This window comes from Oncorhynchus clarkii, chromosome 5, assembly GCF_045791955.1.
Source record: "Oncorhynchus clarkii lewisi isolate Uvic-CL-2024 chromosome 5, UVic_Ocla_1.0, whole genome shotgun sequence".
NCBI lineage: Eukaryota > Metazoa > Chordata > Actinopteri > Salmoniformes > Salmonidae > Oncorhynchus > Oncorhynchus clarkii.
In genome coordinates this window covers 26,990,388-27,006,654 of record NC_092151.1, presented here as the reverse complement: position 1 = coordinate 27,006,654, position 16,267 = coordinate 26,990,388, and the positions used below count along the sequence as shown (strand labels likewise).

Sequence of the window (16,267 nt, the reverse complement as noted above, 5' to 3'; positions counted from 1 at the left end):
CAAATACATTCATTAAAAATCCTACAATGTGATTTTCTGGATTTTTTTTCTACCTATGATGAAAATTACAGGCCTCTCTCATCTTTTTAAGTGGGAGAACTTGCACAATTGGTGGCTGACTAAATACTTTTTTGCCCCACTGTATATACAGTATTAGAAATGATCAAACGGTCTTAAACTTTCCCTTGGTGATATAAATACCCTTGAAATCTTTTGAAGTACTGTATGTAATCTGCTCCTGGTTGTAAATTGTTTGCTGTTTTAACCATTAGAGAGAGAGAGATGACTATTTTGACCTGTTAGGCCAGAGGGTAGAGACACAATCAAATCAAACTGTATTTGTCACATGCGCCGAATACAACAAGTGTAGACCTTACCATGAAATGCTTACTTACAAGCCCTTAACCAACAGTGCAGTTCAAGAAAGAGTTAAGAAAATATTTACCAAATAAACTAAAGTAAAAAATTATTCAAAGTAACATAATAAAATAACAATAATGAGGCAATATACAGGGGGTACCGGTACCGAGTCTATGTGCGGGGTACAGGTTAGTTGAGGTCATTTGTACATGTAGGATGGGGTGAAGTGACTATGCATAGATAATAAACAGCGAGTAGCAGCGGTGTACAAAACAAATGGAGGAGGGGGGGGGGGGGTCAATGTATATAGTCTGGTGACCATTATATTAATTGTTCAGCAGTCTTATGGCTTAGGGGTAGAAGCTGTAAAGGAACCTTTTGGTCCTAGACTTGGTGCTCCGGGTACCGCTTGCCATGCGGTAGCAGAGAAAACAGTCTATGACTTGGGTGACTGGAGTCTCTAACAATTCCTCTGACACCGCTTAGTATATACTTCATGGATGGCAGGAAGCTTGGCCCCAGTGATGTACTGGGCCGTATGCACTACCCTCTGTAGCGCCTTAAGGTCAGAAGCTGAGCAGTTGACTGTCTTTGTGTGTTTGGACCATAATAGTTTGTTGGTGATTTGGACACCAAGGAACTTGAAACTCTCGACCCACTCCACTACAGCCCCATCAATGTTAATGGGGGCCTGCTCTGCCCGCCTTTCACTGTAGTCCACGATCAGCTCCTTTGTCTTGCTCACATTGAGGGAGAGGTTGTTCTTCTGGCACCACACTGCCAGGTCTCTGACCTCCTCCCTATAGGCTGTCTCATCGTTGTCATTGATCAGGCCTATTACCGTTTTGTCGTCAGCAAACTTAATGATGGTGTTGAAGTCGTGTTTGGTCACGCAGTCGTGGGTGAACAGGGAGTACAGGAGGGGAGTAAGTAGACACCCCTGAGGGGCCCAGTGTTGACAATCAGCATGGCAGACATGTTGTTGCCTACCCTTACCACCTGGGGGCGGCCCGCCAGGAAGTACAGGATCCAGTTGCAGAGGGAGGTGTTTAGTCCCAGCATCCTTAGCTTAGTGATGAGCTTCGTGGGCACTACGGTGTTGAACGCTGAGCTGTTGTCAATGAACAGTATTCTCACATAGGTGTTGCTTTTGTCCAGGTAGGAAAGGGCAGTGTGGACTGCGATTGAGATTGCACCATCTGTGGATCTGTTGGGGTAGTATGCGAATTGGAGTGGATCTAGTGTATCCGGGAGGATGCTGTTGATGTGAGCCATGACCAGCCTTTCAAAGCACTTCATGGCTACCAACGTGAGTGCTACGGGGCGGTAATAATTTAGGTAGGTTACCTTCGCATTCTTGGGCACAGGGACTACAGTGGCCTGCTTGAAACATGTTGGTATTACAGACTCTGTCAGGGAGAGGTTGAAAATGTCAGTGAAGACACTTGCCAGTTGGTCCGCGCATGCTTAGTGTACACGTCCTGGTAATCCGTCTGTCCCCGCTGCTTTGTGAATGTTGACCTGTTTAAAAAGGTCTTGCTCACATTGGCTACCGAGATCAATATCACACAGTCGTCCAGAACAGTTGGTACTCTCGTGCATGCTTCAGTGTCGCTTGCCTCAAAGCGAGCATAAAAGGCATTTAGCTTATCTGGTAGGCTCGTGTCACTGGGCAGCTCGCGTCTGGGTTTCTCTTTGTAGTCCATAATAGTTTTCAAGCCCTGCCACATCCAACGAGCGTCAAAGCCTGTGTAGTAGGATTCAATCTTAATCCTTGTATTGACGCTTTGCTTGTTTGATGTTTCGTCTGAGGGCATAGCGGGATTTCTTATAAGCGTCCGGATTATTGTCCTGCTTCTTGAAAGCGGCAGCTCTAGCCCTTAGCTCGATGCTGCCTGTAATCCATGGCTTCTGGTTGGGATATGTATGTACGGTCACTGTAGGGGAGACGTCGATGATGCACTTATTGATAAAGTCGATGACTGGGGTGGTATACTCCTCAATACCATTGAATGAATCCCAGAACATATTCCAGTCTATGCTAGCAAAACAGTCCTGTAGCATAGCATCTGCGTCATCTGACCACGTCCGAATTGAGGGAGTCACGGGCACTTCCTGCTTTAGTTTTTGCTTGTAAGCAGGAATCAGGAGGATATAATTATGTTCAGATTTGCCAAATGGAGGTCGAGGGAGAGCTTTGTATGCATCTCTGTGTGTGGAGTAAATGTGGTCTAGAGTTTGTTTCTCCTCTGCTTTCACATGTGACATGCTGGTAGAAATGAGGTAAAACTGATTTAAGTTTACCTGCATTAAAGTCCCCGGCCACTAGGAGCACCGCTTTTGGATGAGCATTTTCTTGTTTGCTTATGGCCTTATAGAGTTGGTTGAGTGTGGTCTTAGTGCCAGCATCGGTTTGTGGTGGTAATTAGACGGCTCCGAATAATATATTCTATCTAATGTATTCTATTCACCACCAATAGACAGACAGCGCTTCACTCTCAATGTCCCTCCCTGTTTTTTGTCTCAAATAGCACACACTGCTAAATACTTAGGATATGACAATGAGAGAGAGGGGGAAGAGTGTAGCCAAACTCCCCCTCCTCTGAGGGATGAGTGCACATGGGTGTGTTTGTGTGTAAGGGTGTGTGTTTGTGTATATGTGTGTGTATTTACTTTGTGTGTGTTTCTGGTTGTACATTTGAAGTTGTGTGTGTGAGAGTGAGAGCTCACTGTAGGTTTCATAATGTTGATGGTGATTCTAAACCTCATGGGTCTTGGTGTTATTGGAAGATTACACTGTCTAAACCTAATATGATTGTGATAGTCTCTGAGATGAATAAACAAATCAACAGTAATGATTAGGTTTGATCCACTATTTCAGTCATAAGAGGTAGATGTGTGACAACAGTGAGATTAATAATTTCATCCGTTTACTTTTCCACAATAACAAATGCAGTGCCTTAAACTGCTGCGCCACTCAGGAGCCCTAAACATAACTAAGACAACACTAGTGTACTTAAACACAATGTACAGTAGGGGAGAGTGGGGTAAGCCAAAGGGATAAGATGAGCCACCCTTGTTTCTAGGAAACAATATGTATAATTTGACTAAATATTTAGGAAAGAAGAAACCACATGGGAAAATAGGTAGTTTTGTTTTATTATTTAACTCGGCAAGTCAATTAACAAATTATTTTTTTACAATAAAGGCCTACCCTGGCAATCCCTCCCCTAACCCGGACGATGCTGGGCCAATTGTGCACCGCCATATGGGACTCACGATCACAGCCAGTTGTTATACAGCCCGGGATTGAACCATGGCCTGTAGTGACACCTCTAGCACTGAGATGCAGTGCCTTAGACCACTGTGCCACTCAGGAGCAAAGTTAGGGTGTCAGGATAGCAGGTAGCCTAGCAGTTAGAGTGTTGGTCCAGTAACTGAAAGGTTGCTGGTTTGAATACCTGAGCTGACAAAGTGAAAATATGCTGATGTATCCTTGAGCAAGGCACTTAACCCTAATTTGCTCCAGGGCTGTACTATTATGGCTGACACTGTAAAAAAAAACACATTTCACTGCACCTTTCTGACAATATATATATATTTTTTAAGTACAATGTGTTTGTTAGCCTGTATTAAAATATGCTTACATTTATTCAAGAACAAAAAAGTGATTGTGATTGTGTTGAATTGTGTTTGGGAAATAAAGATAGACATGGTTTTAAAAAGCTAGTGGTCCTTTTTCATTCAACACAGATATTTTTTGGCAGCTTAACTTACCATGTCCCGCAACTCAATTTACTCCATGCCCAGGGTACTGCAAGTTGTGCCAAGAGACCACTTTTGTTTGGACAAGCTGTGTTTACCAAACTGTAAAGTTTACATGAATTCTGAGTATTTCAACATCCTGAAATATATGTAGATATCTTTGTTAGAAATAATAGTATATTTCCCTTTACGGAGTGATGCTGAATGTAAGATATTACTCAACTTACCCCACATGTACATGCATGTCTCTTTCCAAGCTACTCTTGGTAATTTCATTCAAACAAAGCATTATGTTCTATAAGCTTGAATAAAGAACGTTATAGTAATTGTCTGTTGCATGCAACGTTATTGAATTATTCTCTTCTAGCCAAAGAACACTGTAAAATAACACATTTTATTCACATATCCACGGCCCGACAATTACAGAGAAAATCAATATGATGGCAATGTCTATATTTGTTACTTGATGTGGAACATTCCGTGTCAAAGTTTCGGAAGCCTCAAATTAACTTTAATTCAACTTTGTAGTTGAATAGTTATTGACAGATGAAGGGACATATACAGTCTTAGAAAAAAAGGGTTCCAAAAGGGTTTCTGGTTTTTGGTTCCAGGTAGAACCCTTTTGGGTTCCACGTAGAACCCTCTATGGAAAGGAACCCAAGAGGTTTCTATTTGGAACCAAAAAGGTTCTTCAAAGGGTTATCCAATAGCGATATGCAAATAACCATTTTAGGTTCTAGATAGCACCTTTTTTTCTAAAACTGTAGATAGTTAAAATAGAATGCAGTGAGAGAGAGAGAGAGAGAGTTAAAATATAATACAGAGAGAAAGAGAGAGAGAGAGAGAGAGATAGATAGATATCACGGAGGCTTAATAAGGAGTGAAGTGGATTGTTTCAGATCGCTTTCTGGTTGGGTGACTTTTTAAAAACCTGCACAGTGTCTGGGAAATGAGAAGAGGGAGGAGAAGGATTGTGCGTGCTTGTGTGTGCATGTAAATATAGCTAGGAATGTTTCATTTGCTATGTCAGATAACACACACACACGTGTTTGTTTTTCTATTATTTTCGCAACCAAACTATTTATTCCCATTCAAACGAGAAAAAGTCTTACAGTCACATACAGATATAGAGGGAATGTGAATCCTTTAAAGTAGCCTACATCAAGTACTTTACAGTACAGTGGTAGTGGATTGAAAGGCAGTGTAGGAAGGAAGGAAGAAAGAAAGGAAAGAAAAGGAAAGGAAAGGAAAGGGCGGAAGGAAGGAAGGAAGGAAGGAAGGAAGGAAGGAAGGAAGGAAGGAAGGAAGGAAGGAAGGAAGGAAGGAAGGAAGGAAGGAAGGAAGGAAGGAGTCAACATAGAGAAGCTATAGAAGCTTCTCCCAGGTTAAAGTAGGTTCTGATACACAGCCTGTTTTAATGACAGTTAATCAAAGATAGAAGACCGGTGAGAAGAGAGGCACAGAGAGCGAGGAAGAGAGAGAGAGAAGGGGATAAAGAGAGAGAGAGAGAGAGAGAGAGAGAGAGAGAGAGAGAGAGAGAGAGAGAGAGATAAAAGGAGAGCGAGAGGAGAGAAGAGAAAGAGAGAACTGACAGAGTGAATCTATTAGGAGTGGATGTTCTGACACATCATTTGTGGAAAAAACTGCCAAGACACTTCCAGCGAAGAGTGATGATAGTCTGCTTTTGACTAGATTTATAAAAGACTAATTGCACACACAAACTGTGGGCATGCTGAGATTAACAGTGATGCCCATCTTCATTATCGCTCCATCCAAAGCTTCAGATGAATGGAAAATGGTTGTGATTATACATGACAGGCTTTGACAAGCCGTTGCATATGGAGAAACTAAAACAAAATCTGTCCTCCCAGTCTTTTGTGAAAGAATACATGCCTGATCGAGTGGTTTAGGTTGTTTGAAGGTAGAAATTCATACATTTCGAAGATGCTCTTCAGAAACCTTGCCATGCCATTGGTCGATCTATATCTGAGAGGCTTTGGAACGGATTGGAGGAGACAGAGCAGATTTAGCCAATCATAAAGAGGGGTGACCTGGAGCCAGGGTTTTGTTTCTTGATTGGCAATTGGAATTTGTGTCTTTCTCTGGTTCATCTGTTGAGATTTGTGGCCCGTTCCTCCACACTGGGCTTCTCTGTGTGCGTGCGCGCACACACACACACACACACACACACACCAGTGGAGGCCAAGGAGGGGAGGACGGCTCATAATATTGGCTGGAAGGGAGTCAATGGAATGGTATCAAACATGTGGTTTCCATTGGTTGAAACCATTCCATTGACTACATTCCAGCCATTACTATGAGCCGTCCTCCCCTCAGTAGCTTCCACTGACACGCGCGCGCGCGCACACACACACACACACACACACACACACACACACACACACACACACACACACACACACACACACACTTGAATAGAGACTTCAAGGGCTTGCTCAAGGAATGCCAAATCTGTCATCTGTATCATTACAGAGCAGAGGGAGCAATGTCAAGTCTTTGAAGGACATAAGAATAACGTTGTTGTCTCCCTCTAGCTGTACAAACTTGTATGACTAATATTTGCATAGAAATAATTTGATGCAACTTCGACCCTGGACTTCCCTTAGACACTTAATATACTGTTGTATCTTATTCTTTCAAAAAGCAGTAGCCTACAATTTGAACTTAAACTGAGTGTACAAAACATTAATAACGCCTTCCTAATATTGAGTTGCACCCCCTGTTGCCCTCAGAGCAGCCTCAATTCATTGGGGCATGGACTGTGCAAGGTTTCAAAAGCAGTCCACAGGGATGCTGGCCAATGTTGACTCCTATGCTTCCTCCAGTTGTGTCAAGTTGGATGGATGCCCTTTGGGTGGTAGACGATTCTTGATACACATGGGAAACAGTTGAGCGTGAAAAACCTAGTAGAGTTGCATTTCTTGACGCAAACTGGTGTGCCTGGCACCTACTACCATACCCCGTTCAAAGGCACTTAAATATTGTGTCTTGCCCATTCACCCTCTGAATGGCACACATACACAATACAGGTCTCATTTGTCTCAAGGCTTACAAATCCTTCTTTAATCTGTCTCCTCCCTTTCATCTATACTGACTGAAGTGGATTTAAGAAGTGGCAATAAGGGATCACCTGGATTCACCTGGTCAGTCTATTTCAAGGAAAGAGCAGGTGTCCTTAATGTTTTGTACACTCAGTGTAGTTTCTTTTGTTTTTCTCTTAATAACACGTTTCCCTATTTCTCCTCTCTCTCATCCTCTTCCTCCCAGGTGTCAGATCGTTGTGACTATGTGTTTGTTAATGGGAAGGAGACGAGGGGGAGGATGAGGATGGTGCTCAACTTCACCTACAGCTACCTGAGTGCCCAACTGGAGATGAGTGTGTGGATGCCCCGCCTCCCCCTGCTTATCGACATAGCCAACCCCGAACTCAGCCAGATCAAGGGCTGGAGAGTCCCCGTGGCCGCCGGCACCAAGAGGTCAGTCGTTTTACCAGATAGTGAGATGTATTACCTGGTTCAAACTGCTTGGGAAATTGACTCAAACAGTGATTGCGATGCAAAGTAAAATACTAACTTTCGAGAATTATCTTCAAGCATCTTGTTAATTTTGATGGTTGTATCACCACCTCCCACATATTTACCACTTATTTTTGAAGTAGTATCTTCATCTGGCAGTTTAGAATAACTGTGAGGATGCTAATGTCTTAATCATGACACCTACACCTTTCCTCTTCCCATCACTCCCCTGTCTATGGCCACTGCTGTGATCAGGATACCCAGGTGACGTTGGTGGCCTCTCTGAGGGAAAAATTTGACTTTCAATTACTGCCATGACTCTGTCTCTCATTTCTGTCGCTGACTCACTTTCTGTCAGCCAGGCGCAAGACTAACATATCTGTTATCACCTCCACAACATTCTGGAAATGTCCTTACACAGCCAGTCTTGTTTCTGTTTGTTGTGAAAGCAAGATTTATTGGTTGCAAAGCCATGTCTGAACAATGAAGAAAGAGAGAGAAGAATAGAGTTTGAGTCTGTCTTTTATTTTCTCTCATTGTTATAGTACGGGCAATTACATTTGGGCAATTAAGCTTGAGTTCTTTAGCTTGAGGCATATGTTCTGTAGATTGTTCAGTTACCTTGCACAATGCATGCTCGAATCCACTTCAACATACATCATTATCCCCAATGCACTGTGCAACCCTTTAACCCTGGGGCCACCAGGTGGCGTTCTAACACATATGCCCCTGCTTTCATGGCCCTCTCTGAGCCCATGATCACTCTAGTCCAGTGGGTAGGAGAGGTGAAAAGGCCAGTCGAGTCGTGGGTCTGAAAGCGAGCTCATTATACGCCCAGACCTTATCTGTCCTGACGGTCATCAGTGAGAACACGGCTTGCATGCTTTTGTCTGCGCCCTGCCGCAAATGTCACCTCGATTAGGCTGACGTGTGTGTCATCCCTCCGGTGAAGAGGTGGAGGGGGGAGGAATGGGGGGCCCGGGCACCTACGCCAGTCAGCTCCAGCATGTTAACCTGTCAGCCTGTTTTTCTGGCTGGATGGCCACGCATCATTAAACCTAATGGAAGTTGTCAGTGTCGCACTTCGCCCAACCACCTGGCCTGGCCCAGAGAACAGAGGGGGATGGGGAGGGGGTTGTTTTTAAAGAAAACAAATTCAGTGGAGAAAGAACGAGAGAGAGGGTGTGAACTGAGTGGAGAGAGAGAAAGAGAGAGATTTGAATGAGAAAACATGTAAGGTAGAGAGAACGAGAGAATGGAGATTGGAGTGGTATCAGGGTAATGGCTGTGGCCTCCATGTTTATGGTTTTTCACATTGCTACACTGTTTACAGGAGTTTAGAGTCTCTGGCCCACGTTCTGTCTGTCATTGGGCTGAAGACAGGTGCCTCTCCCTGGTCTGTACTTTACCTAATCAGCCCTATTGCTGCTGTATGGGGTTCATCACAGTAGATGAAAAAGACCTGGTCTCACATAATTTCATATTATTCTGTATGTAACTCCGAGACACTCCATTTAGTATAAAACTGTATGTTTCCTTTGGTATGGTTACTTAAAACCTCTTAAGGATTACCCCCTTTTTTTCAATTTTTGCCTAAAATTACATACCCAAATCTAACTGCCTGTAGCTCAGGCCCTGAAGCAAGGATATGCATATTCTTGGTACCATTTAAACGGAAACACTTTGAAGTGTATGGAAATGTGAAAGGAATGTAGTAGAATATAACACAATCAATCTGGTAAAAGATAATACAAAGAAAAAACCAATAGTTCTTTAGTATTTTTTTGTACCATCATCTTTGAAATGCAAGAGAAATGCCATAATGTACTATTCCAGCCCAGGTGCAATTTAGATTTTGGCCACTAGATGGCACCAGTGTGTGTGCACAGTTTTAGACTGATCCAATGATCCATTGCATTTCTGTTCAAAATGTTGTATCAAGACTGCCCAAATGTGCCTAATTTGTTTATTAAAACTTCTTAGGGATAGCCCCCTTTGTTTCAATTTTCGCCTAAATGACATACCCAAATCTAACTGCCTGTAGCTCAGGCCTTGAAGCAAGGATATGTATTTTCTTTGTACCATTTGAAAAGAAACACTTTGAAGTTTGTGGAAATGTGAATTGAATGTAGTAGAATATAACACAATAGAAGACCACAATCTGGTAGAAGAAAATACAAAGAAAAAACCAACCAGTGTTTTTTTTACCACCATATTTGAAATGCAAGAGAAAGGTCAATACTTTGGGATCGGTGTCCCTTCCACGGTTGTGTTGCACTAACGTAAGCTAATGCGATTAACACAAGGTTGTAAGTAACAAGAACATTTCCCAGGACATAGATATATCTGATATTGGCCGAAAGCTTAACTTATTGTTAATCTAACTGCACTGTCCAATTTACAGTAGCTATTACAGAGAAAGAATACCATGCTATTGTTTGAGGAGAGAGGACAATTTTGAACATGAAAACGTATTAATGCAAAAACGAAAGGAGGGTGGTTCGTCGGGGTGGATTGTAACGGTTTTCTGTATGTGAAGGAGAGTCGGACCAAAATGCAGCGTGTCGATGGCGATCCATGTTTTAATAAACAAACGTAAAACACGAATCAATACAAACACTACAAAATAAAGAACGTAACGAAAACCTAAACAGCCTATCTGGTGAAAACACATAGACAGGAACAATCACCCACCAACACACAGTGAAACCCAGGCTACCTAAATATGGTTCCCAATCAGAGACAATGACGAACACCTGCCTCTGATTGAGAACCATATCAGGCCGAACATAGAACTAGACAAACTAGACATGTAACATAGAATGCCCACTCAGATCACACCCTGACCAACCAAAACATAGAAACATACAAAGTAAACTATGGTCAGGGTGTGACAGTACCCCCCCCCCCCCCAAGGTGCGGACTCCGGCCGCAAAACCTGAACCTATAGGGGAGGGTCTGGGTGGGCATCTGTCCGCGGTGGCGGCTCTGGTGCTGGACGTGGACCCCACTCCATAATAGTCTTAGTCCACCTCCTTAGCGTCCCTAGATAGGTTACCCTCCTAAATGACAGCTCGGGACAGAGGGGCAGCTCGGAACAGAAGGACAGCTCGGGACAGAGGTAGCTCGGGACTGATGGGTAGCTCAGCACTGAGAGGAAGCTCAGCACTGAGAGGAAGCTCAGCACTGAGAGGAAGCTCAGCACTGAGAGGAAGCTCAGGCAGGTAGTTGGATCCGGCAGATCCTGGCTGGCTGGCGGTTCTGGCAGATCCTGGCTGACTGGCAGATCTGGCAGATCCTGGCTGACTGGCAGATCTGGCAGACCCTGGCTGACTGGCAGATCTGGCAGAGTCTGGCTGACTGGCAGATCTGGCAGAGTCTGGCTGACTGGCAGATCTGTCAGAGTCTGGCTGACTGGCAGATCTGGCAGAGTCTGGCTGACTGGCAGAGTCTGGTCGACTGGCAGATCTGGAAGAGTCTGGTCGACTGGCAGATCTGGAAGAGTCTGGTCGACTGGCAGATCTGGAAGAGTCTGGTCGACTGGCAGATCTGGAAGAGTCTGGTCGACTGGCAGATCTGGAAGAGTCTGGTCGACTGGCAGCTCTGGCTGCTCCATGCTGACTGGCTGCTCCATGCTGACTGGCTGCTCCCTGCTGACTGGCAGCTCTGGCTGCTCCATGCTGACTGGCTGCTCCATGCTGACTGGCAGCTCTGGCTGCTCCATGCTGACTGGCTGCTCCATGCTGACTGGCTGCTCCATGCTGACTGGCTGCTCTGGCTGCTCCATGCTGCCTGGCTGCTCCATGCTGACTGGCGGCCCTGGCTGCTCCATGCTGACTGGCGGCCCTGGCTGCTCCATGCTGACTGGCGGCCCTGGCTGCTCCATGCTGACTGGCAGCTCTGGCTGCTCCATGCTAACTGGCAGCTCTGGCGGCTCCTTGCAGACTGGCAGCTCTGGCGGCTCCTTGCAGACTGGCAGCTCTGGCGGCATCCTGCAGACTGGCAGCTCTGGCGGCTCCTTGCAGACTGGCAGCTCCTTGCAGACTGGCAGGTTTATGCAGACTGGCAGCTCCTTGCAGACTGGCAGCTCTATGCAGACTGGCAGCTCCTTGCAGACTGGCAGGTTTATGCAGACTGGCAGGTTTATGCAGACTGGCAGGTTTATGCTGACTGGCAGCTCCTTGCAGACTGGCAGCTCCTTGCAGACTGGCAGCTCCTTGCAGACTGGCAGCTCCTTGCAGACTGGCAGCTCCTTGCAGACTGGCAGCTCCTTGCAGACTGGCAGCTCCTTGCAGACTGGCAGTTCTGAACAGGCGGGAGACTCCGGCAGCGCTGTAGAGGCGGAAAGCTCTGACAGCGCTAAACAGGCGGGAGACTCCGACAGCGCTGGAGAGGAGGAGGGCTCCGACAGCGCTGGACAGGCGAGGCGCACTGTAGGCCTGATGCGTGGTGCTGGCACTGGTGGTACTGGGCCGAGGACACGCACAGGAAGCCTGGTGCGGGGAGCTGCTACCGGAGGGCTGGGGTGTGGAGGTGGTACTGGAAAGACCGGACCGTGCAGGCGCACTGGAGCTCTTGAGCACCGAGCCTGCCCAACCTTACCTGGTTGAATGCTCACGGTCGCCCTGCCAGTGCGGCGAGGTGGAATAGCCCGCACTGGGCTATGCAGGCGAACCGGAGACACCGAGCGCAAGGCTGGTGCCATGTAAGCCGGCCCAAGGAGACGCACTGGGGACCAGCTGCGTAGAGCCGGCTTCATGGCATTAGGCTCGACGCTCAATCTAGCCCGGCCGACACGCGGAGCTGGAATATACCGCACCGGGCTATGCACCCGCACTGGAGACACGGTGCGCACCACTGCATAACACGGTGCCTGTCCGGTCTCTCTAGCCCCCCGGTAAGCACAGGGAGTCTGCCCAGGTCTCCTACCTGGCGTAGCCATACTCCCTGTTAGCCCCCCCCCAATAAATTTTTGGGGCTGCCTCTCAGGCTTCCATCCGCTACGTCGTGCTGCCTCCTCATATCTGCGCCTCTCAGCTTTCGACGCCTCCAGTTCTTCTTTGGGGCGGCGATATTCTCCTGGCTGAGCCCAGGGTCCTCTTCCTTCTAATTCGTCCTCCCATGTCCATACCTCCTCTTTGGGCTGCTCCTGTTGCCTCTTCTCCTGCTGCACCTTTAGGCGGCTACAATCCCCTGGTTTAGCCCAGGGTCCTCTCCCGTCGAGGATTTCCTCCCATGTCCAGAAATCCTTATTGCGCATCTCCTCGCGCTGCTCCTGCCTGTTGACACGCTGCTTGGTCCTTTTGGGGTGGGTGATTCTGTAACGGTTTTCTGTATGTGAAGGAGAGTCGGACCAAAATGCAGCGTGTCGATGGCGATCCATGTTTTAATAAACAAACGTAAAACACGAATCAATACAAACACTACAAAATAAAGAACGTAACGAAAACCTAAACACCCTATCTGGTGAAAACACATAGACAGGAACAATCACCCACCAACACACAGTGAAACCCAGGCTACCTAAATATGGTTCCCAATCAGAGACAATGCCGAACATAGAACTAGACAAACTAGACATGTAACATAGAATGCCCACTCAGATCACACCCTGACCAACCAAAACATAGAAACATACAAAGTAAACTATGGTCAGGGTGTGACATGGATGGATAGATGGGTGGGTGCATAACAGAAACGGCTAGCAACCGAAAGGCTGCAAGTTTGAATCTCATCACGGACAACTCTAGCATTTTAGATAATTAGCAATTGTTTAACTACTTACTACTTTTTAGCTACTTTGCACCATAACCCTTTAACCTAACTCCTAAACTTAATCTCAACCTTAAATCTAGCCCCTAACATTAGCCACCTAGCCACCTAGCTAGAATTCGTAACCAGCTAAATTTAACTAAATGTAATCGAAGATTTAATCTATGTAATCCCCAAAAGTAGTTATTCATCATGAGAGGGCCATAAACATTATTAACTAGTAATGCTGCATACTCAAAGAAAGGTTCAAATCTCACCTTTCTGGTAAAAATAGTTATAAATTGCTGAGGTGTAGTCATTTTTGAGGATTCAGTATAAAACTGTATGAATTTGGCTTGAAATTACTTATATGCTTTCTAAATATAGCATAATAAAATAATAAAATGGCTAACTATAAGATTTTACCTTCCTTTTATCTGTAAAATACATATTTGTATGTTTAGTGTTAGAGACATTTTACATAATGTAATATGTCATACTAAATGGAGTGTTCAGATTTACATACAGAATAATACAAAATACTCTGAGACCAAGTTGGAAGACTGGGTCCCTATAGGCCAGGCTTTCAATCTCTCTTTCAATTCAAACAATGGCAAATATTATAGGAGAAGATAGAGACAGAGAAGTCAGAGTAATGGAGGAATAGAATAGAGTAGATAATTTTTTATAAAAACTAAAAACACATTGCAAGTAAACATATTTTTACTCTGAAATTTGGTTGCATTGTATTTATTTGATATTTTGCTCCGGAGTAAACAAATACCCACGTTCAAATGTGTCTGTGGTAACTGCAGTAAACTGTGTAAACTTTAATGCTCCTTTTATTCTGCTTCTTAAAAAGCGCTTTTCTTTTTCTTTTCTCCAGGTATGAGAGGGTGAGTGAGGATGATGGTGATGAAGTGGACAGTGAGAGGACAGAGAGTGGCTGTGTCCCTCAGTACCAGAGCACCACGGTGCGGGTCCTCACACACTTTATGGCCCTAGGAGCTGATGGGCTGGGCCAACAGGACTTCCTGCTGGGCAGTGATTGGCAGGTGGACGTGACTGACCTGGTCCAGGATTCGCTGAGGGTGGAGGACCAACGTGTGGCCCGCCTACTGAAGGGACAGGTCCTGATGGGCCTCAGCACCGGCACAGCCAAACTACAGGTGAGAGAGACAGAGCGAGAGAGCGAGAGAGAGAGAGAGAGAGAGAGAGAGAGAGAGAGAGAGAGAGAGAGAGAGAGAGAGAGAGAGAGAGAGAGAGAGAGAGAGAGAGAGAGAGAGGGAGAGGGAGAGGGAGAGAGGGAGAGGGAGAGGGAGGGAGAGGGAGATAGGGAGGGTGTGATCGAAAGGGGGAGAGAGAGATAGTGGGGGAAAGAGTGATAATGAGAGTATTCGTTTGTGAGAGAGAGCAAGGGAGAGAAAGAAACAACATGATTAAGAGAGAGTGAGAGAAAGAAAGAAAGAGAGCACCTGCTTGGACAAAATAATAGAGGATGGGGAGTGGAGGAGGAACGATTGGAAAATACGAAGTAGACCGAGGCTCGTTGCAAGGGAGACTTTAAAAAGGCAACAGAATCGATCTCGGCACAACATAAACACTTAGCCAATCAGGGCCTGACAAAGCAACGTGAGACTGCGGCACGGCCAATAAAGGCTGCTGAGTCTCTGAGGGCATGTAGGCTCACACACCACACTCACATGCCCCATCCCATTTAGATCATTACTGTGTCCACTTACGGTGTAAAACACAATCGATCAAGCTTTTCCCCAACAGCACAACAGCTTTGCCAAGGCCTGAGCCATGGACCTGCATCTCTTCTCCTTATTGATGAGTTTCAGTTGTGTGTGTCGGTGTACAATGCCCTATTACCTTTATGTTGTCCCGGTTGTCAGTTGAGAACCTTTTCTCATTTCCAATGGCGACCTTGGCCCAGAGGCAGAAACAGAAGCGAAATTGATAGAAATCATATCAATGGTTGCACTGTGTTGACCCTCTATTTTTTTTGCGTCCTTTTGGATGGTTTGAGAATGTCTATGACTCAATAAGAGTGGAGAGGCACATTATGAATGTTAACGGCAACCTTGATAACCCTGTAATTATTCACTCTGCTACAAAGCCATCATGTCACTGTCCCTCCCCTACTGTGCTATTATAGGGGGCTTATCTTTATTTAATCAGGTAGGCCAGTTGAGAACAAGTTCTCATTTACAACTGCGACCTGGCTAAGATAAAGCAAAGCACTGCGACAAAAACAACAACACAGAGTTACACATTAACAAACGCACAGTCAATAACACAAAAGAAAAGAAAAATAGAAAAATATATGTATAGTGTGTACAAATGTAGGAGAGTAGGGAGGTAGGCAATAAATAGGCCCTAGAGGCAAAAACTAATTAAAATTTAGCTGTAATGGCTCTCATCGGTGGAAGGAAGAGTGGACCAAAGCGCAGCGTGGAAAGTGTTCATGATATTTATTTTCAAGAAACACTCAAACAAAAATAACCAATCAAAAAAAATGAAAACGAACAGTTCCGTCAGGCACAGACACTAAACAGAAAATAACACCCCACAAAACTCAAACGGAAAATCACAACTTATATATGATCCCCAATCAGAGACAACAATAGACCTCTGATTGGGAACCACACTCGGCAAAACAACAAAGAAATAGAAAACATAGATTTTCCCACCCGAGTCACACCCTGACCTAACCAAACATAGAGAATAAATAAGGATCTCTAAGGTCAGGGCGTGACATTAGCATTAATATTGGAGTGAAAGATGTGCAGATGATGATGCGCAAGTAGAGATACTGGGGTGCAAAAGAGCAAGAGGGTAAGTAATAATAT

At 45.2% G+C, this 16,267-nt stretch overlaps 1 protein-coding gene across 1 annotated transcript in view; it reads left to right on the top strand.

Annotated features, from left to right (window-relative positions):
- Nucleotides 1-16,267, top strand: part of LOC139409668 (transmembrane protein 132C-like) — a 147,660-nt gene that overhangs the window by 112,693 nt on the left and 18,700 nt on the right. The window contains exons 6-7 of the mRNA XM_071155083.1: nt 7,414-7,622; nt 14,299-14,581. Of these exons, the coding sequence (XP_071011184.1) occupies nt 7,414-7,622; nt 14,299-14,581 (492 nt within the window). The remainder of the gene's footprint in view (nt 1-7,413; nt 7,623-14,298; nt 14,582-16,267) is intronic.